The sequence below is a fragment of the Oryza glaberrima genome, chromosome 3 (assembly GCF_000147395.1).
Source record: "Oryza glaberrima chromosome 3, OglaRS2, whole genome shotgun sequence".
Taxonomy (NCBI): domain Eukaryota; kingdom Viridiplantae; phylum Streptophyta; class Magnoliopsida; order Poales; family Poaceae; genus Oryza; species Oryza glaberrima.
Genome location: NC_068328.1, coordinates 7215091 through 7239615, shown reverse-complemented (window position 1 = coordinate 7239615; position 24525 = coordinate 7215091). Strand labels below are relative to the sequence as shown.

The 24525-nt window shown below is 44.2% G+C and overlaps 2 protein-coding genes across 3 annotated transcripts; both read right to left on the bottom strand.

Moving 5' to 3' along the window:
• Window positions 1-10551: 10551 nt before the first annotated feature.
• LOC127767246 (thaumatin-like protein 1b) lies at window positions 10552-13668 on the bottom strand. 2 transcript variants are annotated; one of them, XM_052292516.1, is made up of 4 exons: window positions 13222-13668; window positions 12336-13086; window positions 11469-11647; window positions 10552-11221 (listed from the first exon to the last, which is right to left on the bottom strand). In XM_052292516.1, exons 1-4 carry the CDS (start codon window positions 13280-13282, stop codon window positions 11040-11042), a joined length of 1173 nt encoding a protein of 390 aa, XP_052148476.1. In that variant the 5' UTR covers window positions 13283-13668; the 3' UTR covers window positions 10552-11039. The 2 variants fall into 2 exon arrangements, with proteins under 2 accessions (XP_052148476.1, XP_052148477.1); XM_052292517.1 differs by lacking the exon at window positions 11469-11647 and having other exon boundaries at window positions 13222-13665.
• Window positions 13669-20909: 7241 nt separating this feature from the next.
• Window positions 20910-23906, bottom strand: LOC127767152 (protein SPA, chloroplastic). The gene is made up of 6 exons (XM_052292393.1): window positions 23671-23906; window positions 23412-23579; window positions 23246-23329; window positions 23010-23061; window positions 22745-22901; window positions 20910-21259 (listed from the first exon to the last, which is right to left on the bottom strand). Exons 2-6 carry the CDS (start codon window positions 23559-23561, stop codon window positions 21238-21240), a joined length of 465 nt encoding a protein of 154 aa, XP_052148353.1. The 5' UTR covers window positions 23562-23579; window positions 23671-23906; the 3' UTR covers window positions 20910-21237.
• Between the last annotated feature and the right edge of the window lie 619 nt (window positions 23907-24525).

Sequence of the window (24525 nt, the reverse complement as noted above, 5' to 3'; positions counted from 1 at the left end):
CGCAGTGCAGCGTGGTGTGAGGCAAATCCGACAGCTGAGCATAAAGAAGAATGGCTTTCTCTTAATGGATTGTCTATATATCATGTGACAGAAAATTCCACCTCCTATCATTCGAATTTTGAATCATTAAATGTGCTTTAAGATTGAAATAATCCCTTATATGCCACTGAAAATTGGTCTGGTCCCTTATGTGCCATTGAAAATTGGCTTTTCCCTTATATGCCATTGATCCAAATTTGTGCACCCTCTCATGCCACTACCGTCAGTTGACCGTTAACTCTCCAGTAAAAAAGACATATTTGCCCTCTCTGAGTTGTTAGGCATACCCTATACTCAGAAGGGTAAATACGTCTTTTTTCCTTGAGAATTAACGGTCAACACACGGTCAACTGACGGGAGTGGCATGAGAGGGTGTGCAAATTTGGATCAATGGCATATAAAGGAATAGCCAATTTTCAATGGCACATAAGGGATCAAATCAATTTTCAGTGGCATATAAGGGATTCTCTCTTTAAGATTCGTGCATCCCCTTAACCCTAACTCCTCCTCCTCCTCCTCCTCCTCCTCCCCCCGGTTTCCAGATCACGCCGCCACCCTCCTCCTCCCGTCCCATGCGCGATCCGCCGCCGCCACCACCGCCACCGCCCCACCGCGTTGCCGCCCACCTTGCCGGCTGGCCGGAAAAGGTCAGTGGCACCGGCGAGGCCCCAACGGCGAGCCCCTCCCCATCCCCCATCCCCCTTCCCTTCCCCCCTCACTTTCTCCTCATGGTGCGACGACGAGGTGCCCCCGCCCCACCGTCTTCCCCGTCTCCGACGGCTCCCCGCCGCCGGATCCGCCACCACCGGCCGCCGCCTCCTAATCCCACCCTTGCTTTGCCCCCGCCGCCAACGCCGGCCCACCGCCCTCCTCCATCCCCGCGGCTTCGGCGGCTTCGCCGCCGCCTCGCCGCCCGCCGGAGTCCACCGCCCACCGCCGGTCCTCCGCCGCCCACGGCCATCCTTCTAAGCCCCGAGGAAACCCCCCTCCTACCCTCACCCCAACCCCAAACCCTAACCCGCCGGAGTTGGGGTGTCGCCGGCGCCGGAGAAGAAGGGGAGCCCGCCGGAGTTGGAGGAGAGAAGCCGATGCACGAATCTTGGCATGGATCCAATGGTCTAAAATCTGTAAGATTTCATCCCCAAATTTTATTCGAATGCCATATAGCAATCCCGTTCTCTTAATCCTTGTTTCTTTTGACAGCTCTTTTGATTTTTGCCAACTGGTTGAGAAAGAGAAAAAAAGATAAGAACATGTTACAGTTTGTGTAAGAGTACGTATATGTGATCGGTTATAATTTAGAACTTAGAGTTATACTACGTGTTAAAGATTAGTAGAGTCAAACTCTGTCGTAGGCTCTCTTTTTTAAATAGAAAGGCACTTATGTTATAATTATGTGATAACAATAGCATGAATGTGGCTATGACTGCTAGCTGGTGGTAATGTCGGTCCAGGGCCGTGATACCCGGATATACTATAATATACTGGTCGGGTAGGAGCGCCCGTAATAAGTTTTTCGGAGATGTAAACTACGTCTGAACTCTATTATTAAATATCTTGTCACGATGTTGTCATCGCGTTCGGATCTTCTATGTCGTTCTTCTGCATTCGGACCATGATGTGCTATCGGCGCTAGTTTTATAACAAAAAAAAAAGAAGAGAGGCTTCCAAATTAAATGGTTGTTTAAGCTGGGGAAAATTTATTTCCATTTATTTTGGTTGTTTGCAAGTTGGTTTTCTTAAAGAACGGAGATAAATGTCAAATATTCTAAAACATGTTTAGAAGTTCTTCATTTTAAAGTTGTGGCCGATACAAGGATTTTCGTTTGGAATATGTAAATTTATCATATACTCTTTTCATTCTAAAATATAAGACATAACTATTACTAACAAAAAAGACACAAATTTTTTTTATTACCACCTACTCGTTTAGATCATTTCAATACATATAACGCATGCAACTAATACAATTAAATATTTTAAGGGTGTAGGATTTATAAACAAATTTTAAAAGAGAGGTATGTACTAGTTAATTACATGTACGCATACATGTATTATATAACATCGAAAAAAATGATTGTCTTATATTTTAGAATGGAGAGCGTAAATAAGTTAAATTATTATTTGTTGGGTCAGTGAGACACCGACCTAATTTATGGTGAACAAAATTGGTTAAGTTTTCATTTTTCACGCAGCATTGAAAGTTTACGTCCACTTTAATAGTTGAATAGTTACAATATTGTTTAATAATTGAAAGTTCACGTCCAATTTAGCCTTGATCGGACCGACAACGATGATTCATTACTCCTCCTAAAGATGTTGTTGTGCCGTTTTATCCCTCATGGGTGTTTGCTGGGCAATTGAATTTACAGGTAGACCCAAAGATATAAGTCTGCACTTAACAAAAACAAAGGCAGATAGCATTACAGATATTACAAGCACCAGCAGCCGTAGACTATGGTCAGTCGCATTGCACCATGAGGTTACCTTTTTTTTACGGATGACAACATAGTACAAGTTATCATGGTGTTTAGAAAATTTTGCTGAGTTATCATGAATCCTTAAAATGTATTTTTGATAGACGAATCTATTATGGGTGTTATATCCTCTCTTCGTCTATAAAAAACAGATATAGAATTAGATATTGTATATTCTAGTATGTTCAGATTCTTTTGCTAGGATACGTGACTTCCAGTTCTAGGTTTATTTTTTTTAGTGATGGAGGAAATAGATCTAACGGGCACATATTAGCCGTAAATATTTTTATAGAAAAAATTAACATATATACATGGCCTCTTAAGGTCCCATAGAATTATTTTCCATTGCTACCCCAGAGTTTTTCGCTGCTTCCGGTTACGGCGGCGAGCCCGCGAGCCAGAGCCTCCCTTGCCGTTCTCTCGCGGTCTTGCCCTGTGTTCGTGCCCACGAGGCCACGAGCCCGGAAATGCTCTTTGCCCGCACGGAACGGCGGCCGCGGATGGCCGGCCGGTCCGGAGCGCCACGCCGCCACCCCACCGCTGCCAACGGGGGAGTCGGGGACACGGGCTCGACGCGAAATGGGACCCCATGCTGCAGCGAGAGGGGGATATGCCGTATGCGGCCGATGCGGTGCGGGTCCAAGTGGCCCCGCGGCCACCTGGTCCTGGGACATTCCTTCCTTTCCGCCGGTACACTGTTTCCCTCCTTTGGGAGCCTTCCTAGGCACCTCACTGTTTACTCCTCCCCTCCTCACGCCCCCACAAGAACACACCACACGCACATGCGATTCTCTCCTCTCCTCTCGCGATTCCTAATCCCACGGACGACGAATTTCCTGCGGAAATAAGGAAATGTCTCGAGCATGCATGTTCAGGGTCCCATGATGCAGCTCGCTCGATCGCTCACTCGCGCCTTGAAACCCAAAAGAGCTCGATTCCTCACGAGAAAGGATGGGGAGTGGGGACGATCGGCAAGCGGCGGTGCAGCCCTGATTGGCTAAACGAGCCCCCATGCGCGCCGGAGGTGTTGCCCCGGGGAGCAAGTGCCCGTGTTGGGCGTAGTGTACAGCGGCCTCTCGCCGTAGCCTTCCCTTCCACCGAGCGCGGTTTCAGATGAGGAATAATACTCACTCACTCCGAGCAACAAGACGGCAACTCCACTCGATCTAGCTCCTCGAGTGCGGCGTACATCCGGCCAGGGTAACTGCACCGAGCTGTGCAGTGAGCCCTTTACCCTGGCAGCTAGTGGAGGGATACAATAATTGGAGGGTGGCTGTTCTCAAGTTTTGGTAAGTTTGCTGATCCTAGAACGACCTCATTTGGTGCTGTGATTATGGTGGTAAGTAGGTGGTTATGGTACTTCTTACAGAAAAATGGCAAACATTCTTCTTTTTTTACTGTCCACAACCTGTCGGAAAACCTTACACAAAGTCGGGGGAAAAGCTACAGCTGGGCTCCTCCACCGGGAAAATTCGTTCAGCTTGAACAGTTGATGCAAATAGACTCAACAGCTACCCAAACGATCAAACCGATATGAGTTGCAGCACTACATAGGTGAAAAAAAGAGAGCAAAGGTTGCTTTTGGTGTGGTGGAGTATCCTGCACAGCTGGGCCTTTTTTTTTTCTTCTAAAAAGTTGGTCTTCGTTGTTTGCACCTGGCACGTTCAAATGGAAGTGTACATGATGTGCTTGCATGCCTACTTGACACTCATTGTTACTACATGCATTGCTCTTTCGCTTTAGTAAATGGTTTCATTGCACACTGCTGGTGGAGACAATTCCGGCGTTTTTCAGCTCTAGTTTGGTAGAGGAATTCTTCTTTAAGCGACTTAATAAGAGTGGTTATTAAGTCATTTGAGAAGTACTTGATGGAGAAATTATTTGGTGGGAAAACCAATGGTGGGGGAGTCTATTCAAAGGCTCAACCTTTCAAAGCAGCAGATAAACACACAAACACTGTGGAATGGAAACAAACACAAAGGCACTGCATCACAGAAGCTGCACAGCCAGGCATCTGCATATCTGTCTATGATGACACGGCATCATAGCTGGACATCTGACGTATCGTCTGAAGAGAAAGCCAGATGCACGGATCGATTGGTATCATAAGAGAGATCTGTGTAAAGCAAGCAGATCGCGAAGCAAGAAATCAAAACAAACAAAGGGAGGCCGGAGGCAATGCAGCAAAGCACATCCATGATGCCTGATTAAGCCTGAAACCATGGAAAGCTCATCTGTTCAGACCAAGATTTTTAAGGTGTAAATTAGTAGTATATATGCAGAACAGGCAATTGTACGTACCATACTTTTATCTCCCAGATATAAACCCCAAACCCTGGCAAGTACTTGAAAGCAAGTGGTACACCGTATTATTCTCACTTAGTAAAGCTACTTTCTTTTTAACTCCCCTTTTGCAAAGAGGTATTGTCTCTTCTATACACTCGAAAAGTTGCCACGAGGTTGCGAGCGGCAATCGATTGAGAGCTCATTTTTGTTTCCATGCACTAGCTGCTGCCTCTGCAATGAATAGATTCCATCCTGGTGCGGAGTCTATAATTCATTATGAATACATACGATGGCACCAGTATGCAGAGGTAAATATACGGGTTCTGAAGTGCGCGAGGTACAGAAAATACAGCGATATCTGAATGCAACCATGGCCTAGCATCATGTCTCTAATTCGGTGGACTGCCCGCTGGCACACATGTATGATAGAAGGCATGTTGTCTGAAGAATGTCATGGAATGGCATGATAAAGCTGCACGACACTATATATAAGCATTGTGTTTTAATCAATGCACCTGCACATCTTTTGTTATGGTTATGGCCCTGAATACAGCCTTTTACTGGGATTAGACAAAGGAAATTCGTCTGTCGGTAAGCAATTCATGTCGCCTGATGAGTGTTTGGATAGCGCAATAAAGCTGTCAAATAGCCATTGAGTATACAGTTAGCTTAGCACCAAAGTCTTCCACTGTTCCACGGGCTGGTATGCATGCAAGTGACAGTGCTACTAGTACTAGTTCACACCGTACAGCTTTAATCAATCGAGCTACTGGCCCAATGACTGAACGAACAATTTCTTTTGTCAGTCTAAATGGACTTGTAATGTTGTTCCAGTATCATCCATCAGACAGCTAGATTATACAGTAAATGGACAACTACTACTAGATGAGTCGATGTCCTGTCCACGTATCCGTAGTAAGTCCGTCAAATGGGGACATGCAACCCTGAAGCTCAGGATCAATATAGATCGACCTCTATCACTCGCAGATGGCATCCTGCCATGTGGGCACTGTTACAATACATTCTACTACTAACGGTAGTAGGTAGTAGTAGAATTTAAATCTAAGTATAAATTTTCATGAGTATAGAATTTTTTTGTTTAAAGTTTTGTTAAGATATCTTTACCAACTCATCTATTTTAACATGATATATGACATGCAAATATATCACTTACGGCGTTATATATTTTTTTTTAATTTTAGAAGAAAAAACTACTAAATTTCAGTCCAATCCTTTTTTATTCAGTAACGTATTTTGTAGGTCAAAAGGTTTAACTCATTACCACCTCTAAGTATAATAGAAATAGATTTATTGGATATAAAGAAATGGACGACTCACAATCATATGAGGGTACTCAAGGGCAACCCTAGCGTGCGTGGATATAAGCTGCAACTTCTCTAACTTTGTACTCCCTCCATCCTCTAATATAAGAGATTTTAATATTTTACTTGCACTGTTTGACCACTCGTCTTATGTAAAAAATTTAGACAAATATAATAAACAAAAAGTTATGTTTAAAGTACTTTGGATAATAAAGTAAGTAAAAAATAAATAATAATTCTAAAATTTTTTAAATAAGACGAATGATCAAACAGTACAAGTAAAATGTCAAAATCTCTTATATTAGGGGGCAGAGGGAGTACCGTTTTGCACACCTACAAGTGCTAGCAAGTATACGGGCGAATTATACCTTCCACAATGACCAACAATCGGCGCTACTGCTAATTAGGACTTAGGAGTACTTTTGACCACCCTTTTCTCATCTCAAGAACCTATTCTGCATGGCTGCATCGCATCAGCATCATGAGACTCTCTACGCTAGTAGTTCATTCTCACTAACAACTGTGCCGTCCTAGCTACAAATAGCGACTCAATTACTCCGGCGCCGCCGGGGACGGCGCGTGGCCGGGCTCTGCATGACGCATTTTCTGGCCCCCCTAGAGCATGGTGGAATGGGCCGGGCATACCACAGCGCATGAAAATCTATCGTCTTTTACTGGCTTTTCTTCGGCACACCACGGCGCCGGAGGCAATGAATAAGCCGGAGAGCACGAGGCTCTGGTGAGGTGCCGCATTTCGACATTTCCCCCTTTATGCGGTGCCACCCTAGCTAAGCCGTGACGATGTATGCATTGCAGCATTGCCGTTCGGAGCTAGAGCACGCAGGCAGGCAGGCAGGCAGGAGTAGTAGCAAAGTGCACAAGCTTTGTCCTGCCCCGACGCCCGGCCGGACGCCGGCCGGGAACACCATGATGAACGCGCAGCGTCACCGCCTGCTCCATGGATCCATCATTCTGCCCTCCCGATTAGTCCCCCCGTCGTCCTGCTCGCCTTTACCGATTGCCATTCCGGACGATATGAGGGGTCCAACGCTACAGTCTACAGATCGACGGGAAGCGGTGATCTGCCACGCCCCGGCCGGGCCGGCTGGCCGCTGCAACGGTGCCCGTTGTCGCCTTGCCCGTGGCCGAACTAACGCGCGCTGCACGCGATCCTTGATTCGATCGCAATGGCGCCTGTCAAAGTACAAGCCTCAGAGGTAAAAGACTCTGGTTAATTACATTGTGTCTGGGACCAAAGATTTCGAGCACGCTTAAAGGCTCAATGGCACGCTACAACTTGACCAGGTCAATGCTTTCTCTCACTTTTGCGGCCGGCGTGACCGCCCCCAAAAGGCCAAATTAGCTTGCTGAATTCACAAAGGTCCCGAAAAGATGGTGGCCGTTTTCAGATTTGCTTTGTGAGCAGCCGAGCATGTAATGTTCGTTTGACTTGCAGCTGCACATTACATCACCGTGGGGACGACGGTTTCAAGGAGATCTTTGGATCGTTGGAGCCGCCGGATGCGTGATCCAACGGACCACGCGAGGTTTTCGACGGCGCAAGCATGGTAATACATTTTTTTTGCTGTGCGTGAGCAGTGGAGAGCGAGAGATGGGTTGCGGCGTGATGCAATGTACGTGGCTAATGATGAGCTTTATCACACAGGGAGGAGGAATCTTAGAGGAACAAAAGCCAACATCCATTGACATATTGGCAGGCTCAGAAGGGTTCTCTCCTCCCTCTTGTGCCTTTTAATCATAGCATTCCATGGGATCGGAGGGCAACATAAGCACGCCATGTGACAGCCTCGCCACCATGCTTGTTGAGTTCAGCTAGGCGGCGTGTCTATCGGTCTATGTGCGTGCCGAGATAATTTTACCATGCATATGCCTCTGGTCGCCGTCGTAGCTCAGGCAAGTTATCGGTCAGATGAATTGTTGGCCCTTCTGAGAAGTGGCGTTGCCACAGATGGTCCAAGGGAGAAGGCAGGTCGGGTTTTCGTTAACATATTGGGCCTTGATATCTCAAAAGAAAAACGTGTCCGGCCTTGAAGCATGTGGTCTCATAAAGGATCTCACAAACGTGATTTGCAGATGGAAACTATTCGAACTCCGAAGGCCATTAAGACACTTGGGTTGTATCACGCGAACTGGGCTGCAACAAACACACACGCAGATGCATACCGAAGAATAAAGTCCAGTTGCTATCCCTCATCTTTACGTCGAGTTTAATTGACATTTCTAAACCTCAATACCGGCAATCTTCACCCTCAATGTTAACAAAACCGTTTAAGTTAGATCCAATGGCAATATGAATGACTGATTTTGCTGACGTGGCATCCTAGTCAGCAAAACAAAAAAAATAAAAAAAAATGTAGGACCCTCATGTAAATAGCAACCTCACCTCTCATCTCTTCTCTTCCCCTTATCTCCTTCATGCCGACGAACGCCGATGTTGAGCTTTGACCTCAGCTTTGTAGGCAAAACAGGAGCTCATCCTCATCGAGCTCTTCCCCGTTGTGCTATCCACCTCCCAACTTTCCATCCATCCTCTGTGCTATCTCTAGCCACGCTCCAACAGCCGCCGCCAATGTCTTCTTCCTGCTCCAGGCCACGCCCCCATTGACCCCGGCTCTACCTCAAGCACTAGTCTCCACTCTGTTGGCCCCGCCATCTATCCTCTGCTCCACAACAACGGGCCTTCGCGTCGACCTCGACTCCACTCTAGGATGACATGCTCCACCACCGCCAACCTGTCGGCCCCCAAGCCCCGACACTGCATCCACCTTCTCTGATTCTAGGACCCGACCGCCTCCCTGACCCCTACATCGGCCATGCACCCACACCGCGACTACTTATTCGTTGGCCGATGATGCCTTGACCTTGGTCAAGCTCCGCAGCCGACAAAGAGCTTCATCTCCGTCTTTGCCCTGTCCATGACGACATCAACTCCACCAGTTGGCCCGTCAACCCCGCTAGCCACGACACGCCGTATCCTGTCCATCATCTCGGCCACTCGTGGATTTAAGGCCGTTGCCCCGGGTTTCTTCTTCGGCTAACTGGCGACCGCTCGTCATCGTTGTTCTACATTCGTGGTTGAGCCAGAGATGGCAATGGGGCCTAGCTTCCAGTTTTCCCACTATGAATTCACCTATTATGGGGGTAGGAATGGTTAGAACTAGTTCTCTATGGGAAACTAAATGGGAGGAGTCATGTACCTCTGGGTTTCATGGGCGCAGGGATGATCCTCCACTCCCCGTCCCCATCTCCCGTGGAGACCCGCATAGGGATCCAAGTTTCTTTTTACTTATCTTACGTGATTATATTGCTTGTAATTTTTAATAAATAATAATGTTGTATTTTTACCATGTGAATTAGTAGATATATGTTAATACATTAATATAAATGTAAATATATATTTTGCATTGCATATATAATTTAACAAGTATATATTGTTTCAAGTAGAGACGAAGACCATGCGCGAGGATAGATTCCCCATGTGGGAACGGGGATGGGAACAAAGTTTTCCCTCTTGTATCTTGCAGGGATAGGGACGGGAAAGTTTTGTGTCCCGGGACAGGGATGGAAATGCATTCCCTGTTGGTGAATTCATGTTTGCCATATCTATGTGGGGCTCATATTTTTTATCACTTTTTCGTTGACTAGGATGTCGCATCAGCGAAGTCAACCATCTATGTTGTCATGGGACCTAACTTGAATGGGATACCGATTAAACTTGACGTAAATATGAGGGATGGTAAGTGAACTTATTCCTGCCGTAACACTTCGCTCAGCTTGTTGAGCTTTAGCCCATTCAGAGATCTCCTCATGGGCTATTGCTGGGCTTGGTTAAACATTTGGACTGAACTTAGTGATTAGTAGTAGTAGCATTTAGCAGCCGACCTGTCAGTATCCGATCCCTCCATGTCTCCACTTCGCAGGTTTATACTTTCGTAAACTTTTGGTAAATCCTAGTTTCGATAGCTTATTTTCTCGTTCACAACATCAGGAAACGGCTGCGGCTATCAAGGTCAGACACCACCAATCATGCTTGAATTTCTCTCGTCTGGTCACACCGCTCACACGATCATATTCCTACCACCTTCACAAATCACAATCAGCAGCGAGAAGACAAACACCGACTCATCTCGATGACACAATACCACCGCTCAAGTCATCCATTCACACGTCTACGTATAGTACGATGTAGCGTGAAGTCAAGCTAGATAAAGTACTATAGTACTCCTCTGATATTAATATATATATATATATATATATATATATATATATATATATATATATATATATATATATATATATGTTTAGATTTATTAAAATTATTATAAATGAGGGAAATGTTAGAATGATTTGCATTGTGAAACGGAAGAAAAGGAAGTACTAGCTAGTATACGTAAACCGGAAGCAACGAACGAAATATGGCCGTGCCCTTTCTTTTCCCAGCTGATCAAAGTCGCCGCCGCAATCATCCGTGATCGCGACGAACAAACGGTGATCGAGTAAATACATCATCTATTCGTTTCCGCCCAACAACTCAAGGAAGCGTAGGAAAAGAGAAGACTAAAACCAACAGTATATCACTAACTACCACTCTGTAATCTCTAAGCCTATGACATAAACTAATCGAGAAGAAAGCTGCGATCGGTGTGGATACAACTCTTGTTTTCTCCCTTCTCGATCGGTTTTCAGTCGTCGTAGCACTGTCCAACCTTTCCTCGTGCTCTGCTCGGAGAATCTTATCTCTGCCTCGATCACGCCACAAGAGACGGGCCGGATTAGGACACCTCCGGAGCAGGATTAGCCGCTGGTGGGCCCCGCGGCACGTACAGCGGCGAGAGGAGTAGGCATGGTGGTGATTGCCACCTTTGTACGTGTACGGTGTACCGGCCGGCCTAGATCATGGCGGCAACGAGGGCGGCGACGACGACGAGTGGTAGTAGTGGTAGCGTGAGCTGCGGCGCAGCATGGGCGGCGGCGGAGGAGGCGGTGGAGAGCTGCTCGGCGCCGAGGACGACCATCGTGTCGTTGGTGGACGGCACGCCGGCCGCCTGCGGGTTCTCACCGCCGGAGTACTTCCCGCTGCAACAAAACAAACAAAGAACGCAAGCGAAGCACGGTCAGAATACGGAACCAAAATGAAGTTTGTCAACAGTGTACTACTAACGCGGGTAGTAACAACGGTGCAGATTTTTTTTGTTGCAGAATGCAGATCTGGTTTGGGTAGCAAGGCGCAAATGCGTGTGGGCACGGGAACATGGGATGCGGGCAAGAGGACAACAGTGGCAGCGCCATCAATCAATATGGTGATGGCAGGATGGGGCCGTACGCGCGAAACGGCTAGAAAGCCAGTGCAGGCTTGGTGTCATCCTCAGCTTTTGTCGTCCTGTGCTTGGAGGGGGAGACGCACCCACGCGGCGGCACAGATTCCTCCCGCCTAGCCGTCGCCGCGCTGCTGGGTGGCCGTTGGTTGAATAGTTCTCCTGGCTCGTCTGAATGATCTCACACCTTTGTCAGAGGAACAGAGACGAATAATAAACGTTCCACCTTTTTATCACAGTGTTGACCGTGTTAAGCAGGGTGTATTTAGTTCACACTTTAATTAAAATTGAAACGATATATTCGAAAAGTTAAAAGTTGTTGTGTAGAAAAGTTTTTACGTAATGAAAAAATTAAAAGTTGGAAGAAAAAATTGGGACTAAACCAGAACGCAGGCTTGCGGCAAGCTCATTGTGCAGAGGACTGTGTATGCACGGTGAGAATCAGAAAGTAGGCTTTCCGTCGTAGAGTGAGCTATGTAGTCTGTACCGTAGCATTTCCACCGTCAATTGGCCATTGGAGGACTCGTATGCACGGTGAGAGAAAAAAGAAACGATGATTTCTATGTGTTCCTGACATGTCCAATCAAAACCCCAACGAGTACTATCTTGCAAAAATTCAATTAAAAAAAGATCCACTTCATCAAAATTCAATAAAAAAAATCGACTTCGATCTGTCTCATTCCCAAATCAGAAAATTTTCGGGCACTCTACGTTGATTAGTTGTCGACACGTTAAAAACTTGACTTTTAAGGCAGTTCGACCGTACATTTCGCGCCTAAGCGCGCCTAATTGTAAGGGGAGTTGGTTGCTGAGTTATGAAGCTTCGAGCCTTCGAGTACGAATCATGGGGTGGGAGTCGTGGAGAAATCGATTACCTGGTGGTGCTTGGGCAGAAGGTGATGGCGTAGTTGGTGCCGGCGGTGCAGGTGAATGTGGAGGTGGAGTCGTCGTACGCGTAGCTATAGGCGCGAGGGCACGCGTTCTTGAAGAACTGGGAGTAGGTCGACGGCCGGCAGGTGTTCGGGTTCCCGTACGCGCCGCTGCAGCAGTACTGCGGCGACCCGAACGCCTCGCACGCGCTGCGGCAAGCCACGGGCCCCCCGCCGGGAGCGGCGGCGCCGGTGCCGGTGCTCGCCGCCATGACCCTCAGGTCGGCCGGGCACGCGCCGTTTAGGTCGACGAGGCAGCCCGTGGCCATGCACTTGCCGCCGCTGCCGCCGCCACTTCCGGCCGGCGCTGCGGCGCCCCCGCCCTGCGGCACGATGATCATGGGCAGGTTATACCCGTCGACGAGGCTCACGTCGAAGAAGTCCATGCCGCCGGAGCCGTCGAGCGTGAACTCCACGAGCGTGGCGGGCGGCGCCGCGCCACCGCCGTTGCACTGGATGCCACCCGAGCCACAGTCCCCCGTGGCGCAGGTGAACTTGCCTGTCGCGTCCTCGGCGCAGAGCGTGCGCGCCCACATGCGCCCCGACCAGCTCGCCGGCGCGTCCACCGTCGCCGACGCGCCGTGCGCCAGCGCGAACCCTGTCGTCGACAGCGGCGCCGTGCCGGCACCCGACAGCAGCCCAGGCCACACCGTGTAGCCGCAATTGTTGGTCATCGTGAACGTCGCGGACCACGCAGCTGCAACACACGCAACAATTCCACCGATTCAGCAGCCGCACGCAAGCAAAATCCAACGGCCAATGCCAACCAAAAACACAAGCAAAAACAAAACAATGCGCATAAGCAGAGCAAGGACGCCAAAAGATCCATTACCTGGAAGCAGGAAGAGCAGAGCAAGCAACCGGAGAGCGACATGAGTTGGGCACTGTGACATTTTCTCAAGCTGTTCTGTGTGCAAACCCACAAGGCCTCAACTCAAGCTCTCCTACTCTCACTCTGCTCTTGCAAAATACTAGGCCGCCAGGAGGGTGAAGCAAAGTTGACGGTCACTTGACTTTTATAGACTGCCCAAGGGGAGGGTCGTGCCTACAACCTGCCCGATGAGGGAGGATTAGAGAACGGACACTGCAGAGTGGGCCTAGCCTTCAATTGCCGTGTGCTTCCTGGGACCTTGGGCTATATGTCGGCAACTCTCGTTGCCGACCTTGTATCTTGTCCTTGGCTGCTACTACCCCACACGTCCTGCCTCGTTCTCCGTTCCTGCCCAAATATCTCGAGCAGGTGAGAGAAGCGAGTGATCGAGTTTGGGAAGATTTGTTTGCTCTCGTAAGCACATTTATAGAGGAGGTTTTCTCGGGGTTTGGTGGGCGGTGGGTTGGACGCGGGGTTGATGGCGCGAGAGAGAAGAAAACGAGCAGGGAAAGAAAGCTATCTCAGGTTTTGTTTTCCTAGCGTGTTGTACTTTCACCCGCCTTATTTTTCCAGCTCCGTGGAATTCAATTTACGTATATTTCTTCAGGGGGAAAATGCGCCACCCTTTAATCCTCCATAACAAGGCACGACAGTATTTGTTCATACCTACGGCAAGATCTATCTTGATATTGTTAAAAAATGTTCATTCTAAAAAATATTGTTAAAAAATCAGCCTGGTCCCAGCCCGATAGAAAGAAAAAACTTTTGCGGCATTTGCATTGCAGGTTATTCTACGTACATTAGCCCCGGCTGACAGGTGTATATAGCCATAAATTACAAGGATATCCTCGTTGCTAGATGGTATTTACTCCATTTTAAAATAAACCAACCTAAATATATATGATATTTTCTAGCGCCATAAATATGGATAAGGGCATCTTCAAATCAATCATAAGAGGAAACATCCCATCATATCTTAATTTTGTTTATTTTAGGATTAAGGGAGTATGATATTAGATGGTATCACATCCGGTAATCATCAGTATCAGCTTAGTACTATCGATACCACCTACTAATACTCGTCGGTACTAGAACGAGAGTGAATGGTAGCCCTTCTTGTCATTTATTGAAATTACATCATATTTAGAAAGTTTAGTGCAGAAATAAAAAAACGCTAATGGGAAAATTTTAAAATAAATAATATCCTTGGAAAATTTATATATATAAACTTTCTATATAGAGAGATTTTATATATATGGACTTTGAATATATAAACTTTATATATATAGATTTTGTATATGTAGATTTTATATATACACTTTGTATATGTAAACTTTATATAGAAATTATATCTATATTTAGAAAGTTTACTGCATAAATTTTACTAGAAATAAAAAATACTAATCATCATCAGATATTTTCAAAAAAAAGTATAATCCAATCTGAACAAATCTCCTAACAGAAAAATGATAAAAGGAAAAGTTTATCTTTTCCCATCGTGTGAAAGGAAAATGAGAAACCGGAAAACACATTTTTTTTGCGCGGCTTCGTTTTTCTTTTTGTCGTTTTCTGTTCGCTAGGTTCGCCGCTAGCGAGCGTTCGCGCATTAGACATTCCAGCACAGCATGGTGCTTGGCCACTCCACGACTCTCTAGGGCCTTGTGTGTCGTTGTTCTCCCCCATGCCTCGTCGTTTCCCCTGTGGCACGGCCCATCGATTCGCTCATTCGGGGAATAAGCGAAATGATATATTTATAAACGATAGATATTTTGTGAATACTTTTTTTTATAAATATTCTTAGCAATCTAAAAGCAAAAGCTGAAAAATAAATTTCGACAAAAAAACCCCCTCAAAATCAACTTCAAATTTTAAGGTTAAAAATTTAAATTTTGGCTAATAAGTATAAGCCTAAGCGACCATTTTGCAGTGGCATCCAAATCGATCTCCTACAAGCGCTCTGCTTGTGATTTCTATGTTGGATAATCCTACAAGCATTCGCTACTGTAATTGAGATCCCCGGCAGTACTATACATGCAGTACTGCCCACTGACATTTGGGCCCGATTGGCTGTGGGGCCCACATGTCAGTGAGCAGTACTACACGCGAAGTACTGCAGACGACCTGCATCCTTCACTACCGCCGCCCCAACACAGCGCAGAGCAACCATTTCTGTTTATAGTGTCATTCAAAACAACGTAATATTTTTGGTTCGCATTTGTGATTTCCATGTTGACTAATCATATCGACGGATAACAAAAGAGTAAATTATGTTGGTGGTACACAAACTTATTAGGTACGTGCAATAAACTTGTAAAATGCTTATTTTGATATACAAACTTGACAATTGCAAGGCCAAAAGAACAAAACAAGATCAATCTTGCTAATTTATGTATTAATTAGTATGCTACATAAACACGTGCACGAGAAGAAATGATGCAAACGGGAGAACAAAGAATAATAAAGCACACATTAATTTTAGCATGTCTCATGCCTACCTCGTGTCTGCACGCCACATCCTAATCAGTGCCTAACTTGGTAAAATTACTATGACATGTCCCTTTAGCCTTGTTTTACACGCATCCGATATCTTTATAAAAAAATAGCGTTTGACAAGTTTGTGTACTAGAGTGCACCCACCTGACAAGTTTATATACCACCAATGTAATTTACTGATAACAAAATTAGGAAGGAGATAATTTCACCGGTTTCTTTCCTAATAAGCATTATTATAGAATCATTTTTTCCGAACAAGACTTCATCCAAATCGCAGGCACACCATAACCATTCTTGCATACAGAAATCACTTCCTCGAGATCGTTTCAAGGGCAACATACAAAAATCTACTTTCACATACCCACTTGCGATAATAGATGCATTATCGTCTGCGGATCTGAAGGGGCCGCATGCGGACAATGGGGAGAATAAGTAGGCCCCATGCATTCTTTCCCGCACCTTTTTTTTTCTACTTTCCCTCTTTCTCTCCGCCACATATTTTTCTCTCTCTTCTCACGCCATAACTCCTCTCTCATCAACTATTCCCATTCCCTCTCCCCTTTCTCTTCTCTGGTGGCTGAGGTGGAGGTGGCGGGAGCAAGCGAGCGGCGGCGGGCTCGCTCGGGAGCTATGCCACCGCGCGCAACGATGGTGGCGACGAGCTCGAGGGTGGTAGATCCGGTGACGCCACCCTTAGGAGGGGTGATGATGACGGTGGTGACATGCGCGATGGTGAGCTCGAGGGGATGGGAAGCTAGTGTTTTCGGCAATAACTTTTTGTGAAAATTCAATTTTTTTTTTCACCAAAATAACTTTTTGCAATCGGCCGGCTTTTGCGCTGGTATGCAAAAATACAATTTTCACATGTGTTTTACTTTACCCACATGCAAAAATACATAGCTGTCTATAAAAATCGATTTTGACTTCATGGAAAAATCGTTTATATATAGAAGTGAAGAAAAGAATAGATAAAAGGATTAGAGACAAATTGCTGTGATTGGTGGCAATAAATTAACTTAGAATCCTAACTGGATTAGTCCCGAGCCCCACTAGTGCAGTTAAATAGCGGAGAGGCACGAGGAGAAGACCTAGCGTCAGCAACAACTAGTTGATCAAACCAGCGATCTTGCTTCTACTTTGTCTACCTCTACGTCAAATTAAAAACAGAAGCAGAGAAGAAGGAGAATGCGTCAATGACATCTCAGTCGATCAGTTATCATCAAAATTCTGCATTACTGCATTAGGGATGTTAGACAAAGAAATTTTATGTATTAAATTAAACTCCAATATTCCACGCAAGCTAGCTGCTAGCCGCCACGAGCTGCCCATGAGGGCAGCAGAGCCGCAGAGCAACTAAAATTGAAAGAGCTAATCAATTAATCAGTTGTGGATTACATGTGCAGACCAATCGTCCTGAACCATGAACATTCCAGCCTAACATGGCTTTAAGGCTTTATGCATGCATATACCCGACCAGGCACGATCCTGAAAGCTGCAATAATCCATCGTGTATTGACAGATCGATGGACTGAGAAGGATGGTCACATGCTTCCATTCATGTGCGCCACATGTCGTGCACCTTATCCGTAATTTTTTTAGCAATGACGCATGCTAATTGCTATAGCATCGATCACGCACGAGGTATCGCTACGAAAAGTTCGGCAAACTGAGAAAACGACATTGATTCTAGGATCGAGCTGAGAGCATGATCAAGATCGACTGTCAAGGTACAGCACAAAAGTAAGAGGAAGTGCCAGAATAATTTGGCAGAATAAACAGGAATCCAGTTAAGGAATTGACCATTACTTAGTTATTTGGATGGATAAACCAGCTTTTGCGACTTCTGCACAGCTCCTGCTACTTTTCAAGTTCCATTCCACACACATTGGATTTTGCTGTCTTTCTCTACCGAAGAAAAAAAAAGGCTTATGTGGATCCAGCCAAGAATGACACATCTCACCCCGTTGATGCGTTGTATGCACCGAACTGAAAAGCTTAGTTGGTCTTAGGTGCGAAAACGTCGAGAAAAACCGTATGCTTTTGATGGAGATGTGTACCCTGCAGATAACAAAAATGGAAACAACGGTTGCAGTTGTGACTCACTCAGACACTCGGTGATTCCTAGCTGACTCGGCCAACTTGCGAGGCGCCAGCCGCCGTCTTTTTCCAAGTGTTTAGCTAGCTTTTCAACCACGTGGCTCCAGACGCGAATTCTTGGTAGTTGCATGCATCACATTGCATGGAAATTTGGAGATCTTGCATGGTATTGGAAGCCATGCAAAGGGAAGGATCTGGCTGACTCACTCTACTTTTGCAACTACCAGTCTGCTATTAGCACACAAATTAAACTGATGACTCATCTCCGCTGAGACCAGCAGCAGATCTAGATTCATGTCTCCTTTTGCCGGAAAGGGAACTACCAATCAACAGATCGTCGGCATGGAACAGAGAGATCCACTCCGTTGTGATTCTGACTGACCAAACCTAGTGGAGGATGACAGAAACTGACGAGCTTTAGCAAAGGGGAGAGAGAAATTTCACGGCAGAAACCAGTGGAATGAATGGATTATCCATGGAGGAGTACGGCGCCTTTGATTGACGAACTGTATATCAACGTGGATTTGTGTGGGATAAAGGTGGATTGGCAGTCAAGCGGCTTTCAGTTCAGGCTTCTGTTTGGGGCCTTTCCATGACAGAAAAAGTTGCTTGCCGGAACATGGTGGCCATGTCTGAAAAACATGCTGCGGTGTCGATCTTGTTTCGGTATTATTTTTACCCAACAAAATGAGATGGCTATACGGATTATCCAGTTGACGGATCAGAAGAAAGGCACATAACTGTTGCATGCTCTTTGCTGGTAGAGGTAGTTGTCAGTTGTTACTTTATATAAGTCATATATGGACTGGTGGATCAATGGATGACTGCATGCAAAATGGGTCTCAATATCAGGTCTAGCCATTTATTCGTAGAGTCACAAATAGGTGATCTAGTAGTGCTGCAACGGGCAAGAAAAATTCGTCGATGGAGAATGAAGCTTACTCTTATAGTTCTTTCTTCTTTTATGTTTGTGTGTTCTTCATACTATTAAGGTTTAGAGTCTAATAACTCGTGTATCTTTTGGTTATCAGTATCCTTCATGTGTGTAGAGGCCGGATTAATGAAAATCTATTTTCTAAAAAAGTTGTTCTCTCTTTTCTTAATTATAGCGTTTTTTTTCTTTCGGTCGCTTCCGACAAGAAGCGGTCTCTTCCCCTTAAAAACATATTGCTGGCCTGCTGAAGTATTTCGATTATATTTGGAAAGTGATGTTGCAGCCAAACTAATTTAGTTGTACGAGAATAGATTTGTTCCGATTCAGAAAAAGTATCTCGAGATACCGGTACCTCACAGTACTAAATCGTTTCCGATCGTTCGATGTAGCTGGCATGCATCCTTCGACAGTTGGTGACTTAGACTAACTCTTCTGTCCTGATCCATTTTCATATATTGCCATGCTTAACTGACGGATTTCTTTTTACAGTTATAAAAAACAGGGGAACAAGAACCGTGGATGCCTCTTGTTACACGAGGCGCCTACAAATCGGACGCCCGATTTTTTTAAAAAAAAATCAGACGTTGTTTCACCAAGTAGATCGAAAATATTTCACTAAGTAAATCGAAAATGTTTCAATCTTGTAAAAAGCTGAAACACAACCACTCATAAAACATTTCGCTACAACGTATGAAACAACGGTTTCCAAAAAATCAAGCATTGTTTCACCCTATATAAACACAATGTTTCAGCAAATAGCGAAAGAATGTTTCAATTCTTAAAAAAGGTGAAATACGGTCAGATCGCTAGATGAAACAATTTGGTTTAATGTATGCAATAAACGATTTAAAGTCATTGCAACATTTAAATCCTGTGTACATCAACAAACCATGTGTCCATCAAGATAAAATTATTAAACAGTATCAAAAATCCACTGAAACATTTGATCCATATATAGTGAAACATCACGAGTACACTAGCTGAAACATTGTTGGTGAAACAAAAAAACAGATCCCTCTAATAAGGCGTTTTCGTTATATCTGAGCGGTTGTTGCAACGGTGTGCGTGTCCGAGAGGCACGGCGTGGGGGGCACCCGATTTTTACTCCCCCCCCCCCCCCCCCCATCAGACACCCGATGGGAAGGATTTTCCATTATGCATGCTTTTCTCACCTTGAGCACAAAAAGTTCCGACAGAGTACGGGTCGAATAAGAGCTTAGCTAAGGCGGGTGATTCACGTTGTCATGATAAGTTTAACCCCACCCACATCGCAAGACATATTGATGCCTCGATCTGGATGGCTCGCAAAAATGATTGCCGTTGCTGACGCGATTACGATTATGTACAATTCTTTACTTGTATCTGCATGTTTGGGGACGTTGCTCGAGACAAATGAAAGTAGAACGGGCAACAACAATGGTAACAGTAGCTATTTGAAGCCTGCATGGCTGCAAGGTTTGCTTTGCCATCCGTAGTGGTCCCACATTTATGCTCATGGCACACGGAAATGTTGAAAACATGGCTAGTGTTGTGTGAGTTCCTTTAGTGAAAGTACATAGAACTGATGCCTAATTTGCTACCGCTGCCAAATCTTATAAGAGAAGCTTTCTTCGCACAAAGTTCCGCACCAAACGAAAAGAAGAGAAAGAAAGGTTTCTCTTCATTACTTGGTAACCATATCTGGCTATGCCTACTTAATTAGTACTACCTCTGTTTCATAATGTAAGTCATTCTAGTATTTCTCACATTCATATTGATGTTGATGAATATGAAAAATACTACAATGACTTACATTGTGAAACAGAGGTAGTACTTATATAAGGACATATATATATATATGTATACATATATATAAGTATATACTTATATATATAAATAAGTATATACTTTTATACACACACACACACACACATATATATATATATATACTTACACACACACACACACACACACACACACACACACACACACACACATATATATATATATATATATATATATATATATATATATATATATATATATATGCTACGAAATATCATACTGTTTAGTATATTAGTTTGAAGTATTTTCGGTATTTTTATACTGGAAAAAAAGGCATCAACTATAAAAAAAAAGAAAAAAAGGCATCAAAAGGTTGTATTGCACTATTGTTGTAGGCTAACACTCATAAAGACATGTCAAAACAGACAGTACCTTGCAGAATGTTTAACACTACAACTTGAGTCATCGGCATTGTCCACTGGAGAACAGCCATTTTTCTCTGCTGGAATTATAAAGGGCCTCCATTTTTTTCAGACGCTTCAGAAGACATACATACATATTTACCAAAAATGGACATATAATACAACACAAAACTATCAGATCAATTCTCACATGTGCACCTCTCCAGATTATGGCGTTGTCAGATCAGACAATAATATGGCATACCATCATTAGCAATAACAAAACCCTTAGTCGTCATCCTTGAATTCCCTGGATTACCAATAAAGAGCACAAAACTACTATAAGTCATTTGATTTTTTTTTCTAAGTCAAACTTCTATAAATTTGATTAAATTTATAGAGAAATGTTGTAACTCTTATAACATTAAATTAAATTAATTAAAACTAACAATTAATATAATTTGATAGTATTTTTGTTTGGTGTTAAAAAAATTACTATGTTTTTCTATTAATTTGATCGAAATTAAAAAAATAAAAAGAAAAGTTCAAAACATATTATGATATAAAACGGAGAAAGACCATGTTCGGTCTAAAGGCCCAAAAATTACTATGTTACCCGACGACAAGGAGAATGATCTGCATCATGGATCTCCATTTTGTATGGTGCAGATCGATACTCCAAATCCATAGAAAATAAAATTGTAATCCTTTTATAAAAAGTCTATTTTACTCCCCAAACTAATTCAATGGACCAGTTAACCCCCTAAACTATTTTTTGGCTCATTTTATCCTATAAACTATTAAAAATGGTTTGTTTTACTCCTTAATAACATTTCACTTTTTTGTCACTCTTTATACAAGTTGTATTTTAAGCTGAAATTTGTTAGAGCCATAGATAACACCATTACCAAAGTTCAAAAATATTATGATATTTTTCATGCATTTGCTCGAACTTTAAAACTTTGATGTTTAACTCAGTTTGAAGTGCTTTCAACCTATGTAAGCAATGAGAAAAAAAAAGTGAGACGTAAGTTGTGGATGCATCTATATTCTACCAAAAATTTCAGTGCAAAATATGACGTATACGATGAGAACTAAAGAAGAGAAATAGCGTTAGGGGGGAGGGGGTGAAGTTAACTGTTTTCAATAGTTCGGGGTGTAAAATGAACCAAAAATAGTTTAGGGGGTTAAGTGCTTCAGTGAAATAGTTCGGGGGAGTAAAATGGACTTTTTTTTTCTTTTTTATATAAGTAAAGATACAACTGAACATCAAATGCAATTTCATCTAATTAAGAGATAATTCATGAAATGCCATTGACAAGCGTCTAAGTCCCAGAAATGCCATCGATAAGTGTGAGTTCCAAGAAATGCCATCGTATAAACGATTTTGTCCCAAAAATGCCATCGCCGTTAGGGTTCCGTCCATTTCACGCCGTTAAGTTCTATAGGATGAACAGTGTATTTAATGACATGGAATGAACGGAACCCTAACGGCGATGATATTTTTGGGACAAAATCGTTTGTACGATGGCATTTCTTGAAACTCACACTTGTCGATGGCATTTCTGGGACTTAAACACTTGTCAATGGCATTTCATGGATTATCTCTTTAACTAAAGCCATGTGCAGTTTTGTGGGAAATTCGATTGGTTGACTATAATACCATATAACATAGTCCTTCCGTATTCATGTTCATCTATTTTAGGTATGTCAAGTATTATGTCTGTTCATTCAACAATCATGTTTATAAGATGTTTACTGAATCAAAATAGATGATACTCGTCATAAAACGCACCTGCGGTCAAGATAGCGTGGTTGAATTCCAGAGCCTTGACATGTGGTGCATGTCAACGAGCCAACCCCATCGCAGTTGACACAGTTTGATACTTCAGTCTCGCCTCCGCCGATCACTACAGTAACTGTTCCCTTCCCGGTGCAAAACCTGCACACCTCTGAAAGAAAAATCAACGATTTATGCTCAATATTCTGATCTACTATATACGGTGTTACAGAGGAGAAAAAATAGCGCATCAATCGGAAGAAGGGGCAATGTCACATACGTGCCCCAGAGCCACTGCAGGGGAAGCACGGCTGTGTGTTATCCCTCTTCGCCTGCATCCACGAAGGAAAAAAAAATGGTAAACACCTTCCAGTTTCAATCAACCTGTTTCAACTCCAAGTATCTAACTGTGAAATTTAATCAACGAAAGTTTTGAAAAAAGGAAATTCAGATTCTGGCTGTGAAGGGGACACAATTTGACACGGACTGAATCAGGGGAAAAACCGAATGACTCACGGCATTGTCGATCTGTGTCTCGTAGAACACCGGGATACCGATGCCGATGGCAACGCTGACGACGCCGACCGATATCGCCACGATCTGCGGCCGCCAAACGAAGATGATCGATCGCATCACATGAAGAAAAACACCGGACCTCCGATTGAGAGGGTTCTTGGCATACCGTGTTCTGGTCGAGATCGACGGCCTGGATACGAGGGTAGCGGCAGCCGGCCCTTCGCCGCCGGGGCAGCGCCGCCATGGATGGCGTGGAAGGAGTATATGAGAGGAACGAGGAGTATAGGGCTGTGAGCGGCGAGGAGGAGGTGGCCATGGCGCCTGAATGCGTAACCTGGTACAAAAATCAGCAAGAGAATCAATAAACAGGATGCAAGTTTCATTGCAGATAACAGAAACCAAGCGATGATGCATTGTACTCTAACCTTGTCTAATGGGCTGGCTACTGCCTCTGATCAATCTGAAGAACTCCTAAAGGAGTAAAGATGAACAGCTCCTGCTGCACATCAAGGGAGGCAGCAGTGCATGGAAGAGAACATGCCAAATCTCTGAATGGAACACTAAGGTATACCTGTGGATAGGAGAAGATGAAACTATGTGAAAGACGAGATATGGGAGAGCGGGTGTTCGTGGTCATGCTTGGTCATTTCGGATATGGATATTATGACATCGTGGAAGTTTAGCAGCCTCTCAAAAATTTTCAGGTTGAGATGTGTCCTGCCCATCTGGACCGACCCATCACCAGGGAAATCCGAATCTGCCTCATGGACCGGCATGGAGCTCATAATCTTGTAAACTCAAGAATAACACAATTTCAGAGCAAGCGGTAATGATTTTACAGATAGACTACAAAACGGTATACCGTTGCAATGGAATAACTAATGGGTGCTAACATCAGCACGATATCGTAGGTGCAGGATCTAGTATCTTCTGTACTAAACAGGATCTAGGTACCATGCTGACATCATTATGATATCGTAGATATCAGGCTGATGTCAACATGGTATCGTAGGTAGGTACCAGACATGAAACCCCATAGTATCAGCTGATGTCATCATAATGTAAATTATTCTGTTGAAACGGTATACTATCTTGTGGTATTTCTGTTTTAAGTTTGTGGCACGCATGGTGAATGGCCTGAGAAAGGGTCTATTGGTATATACATGAAAGCACCTGAAACTCTGACTTCCATCAACTTTGAAAACTCTACCATACTTAAGAAGTTCAGATTGTAGTGGACTAATGGTATGTCTGAATCCTTTTGTTATAAAGGGTAAATC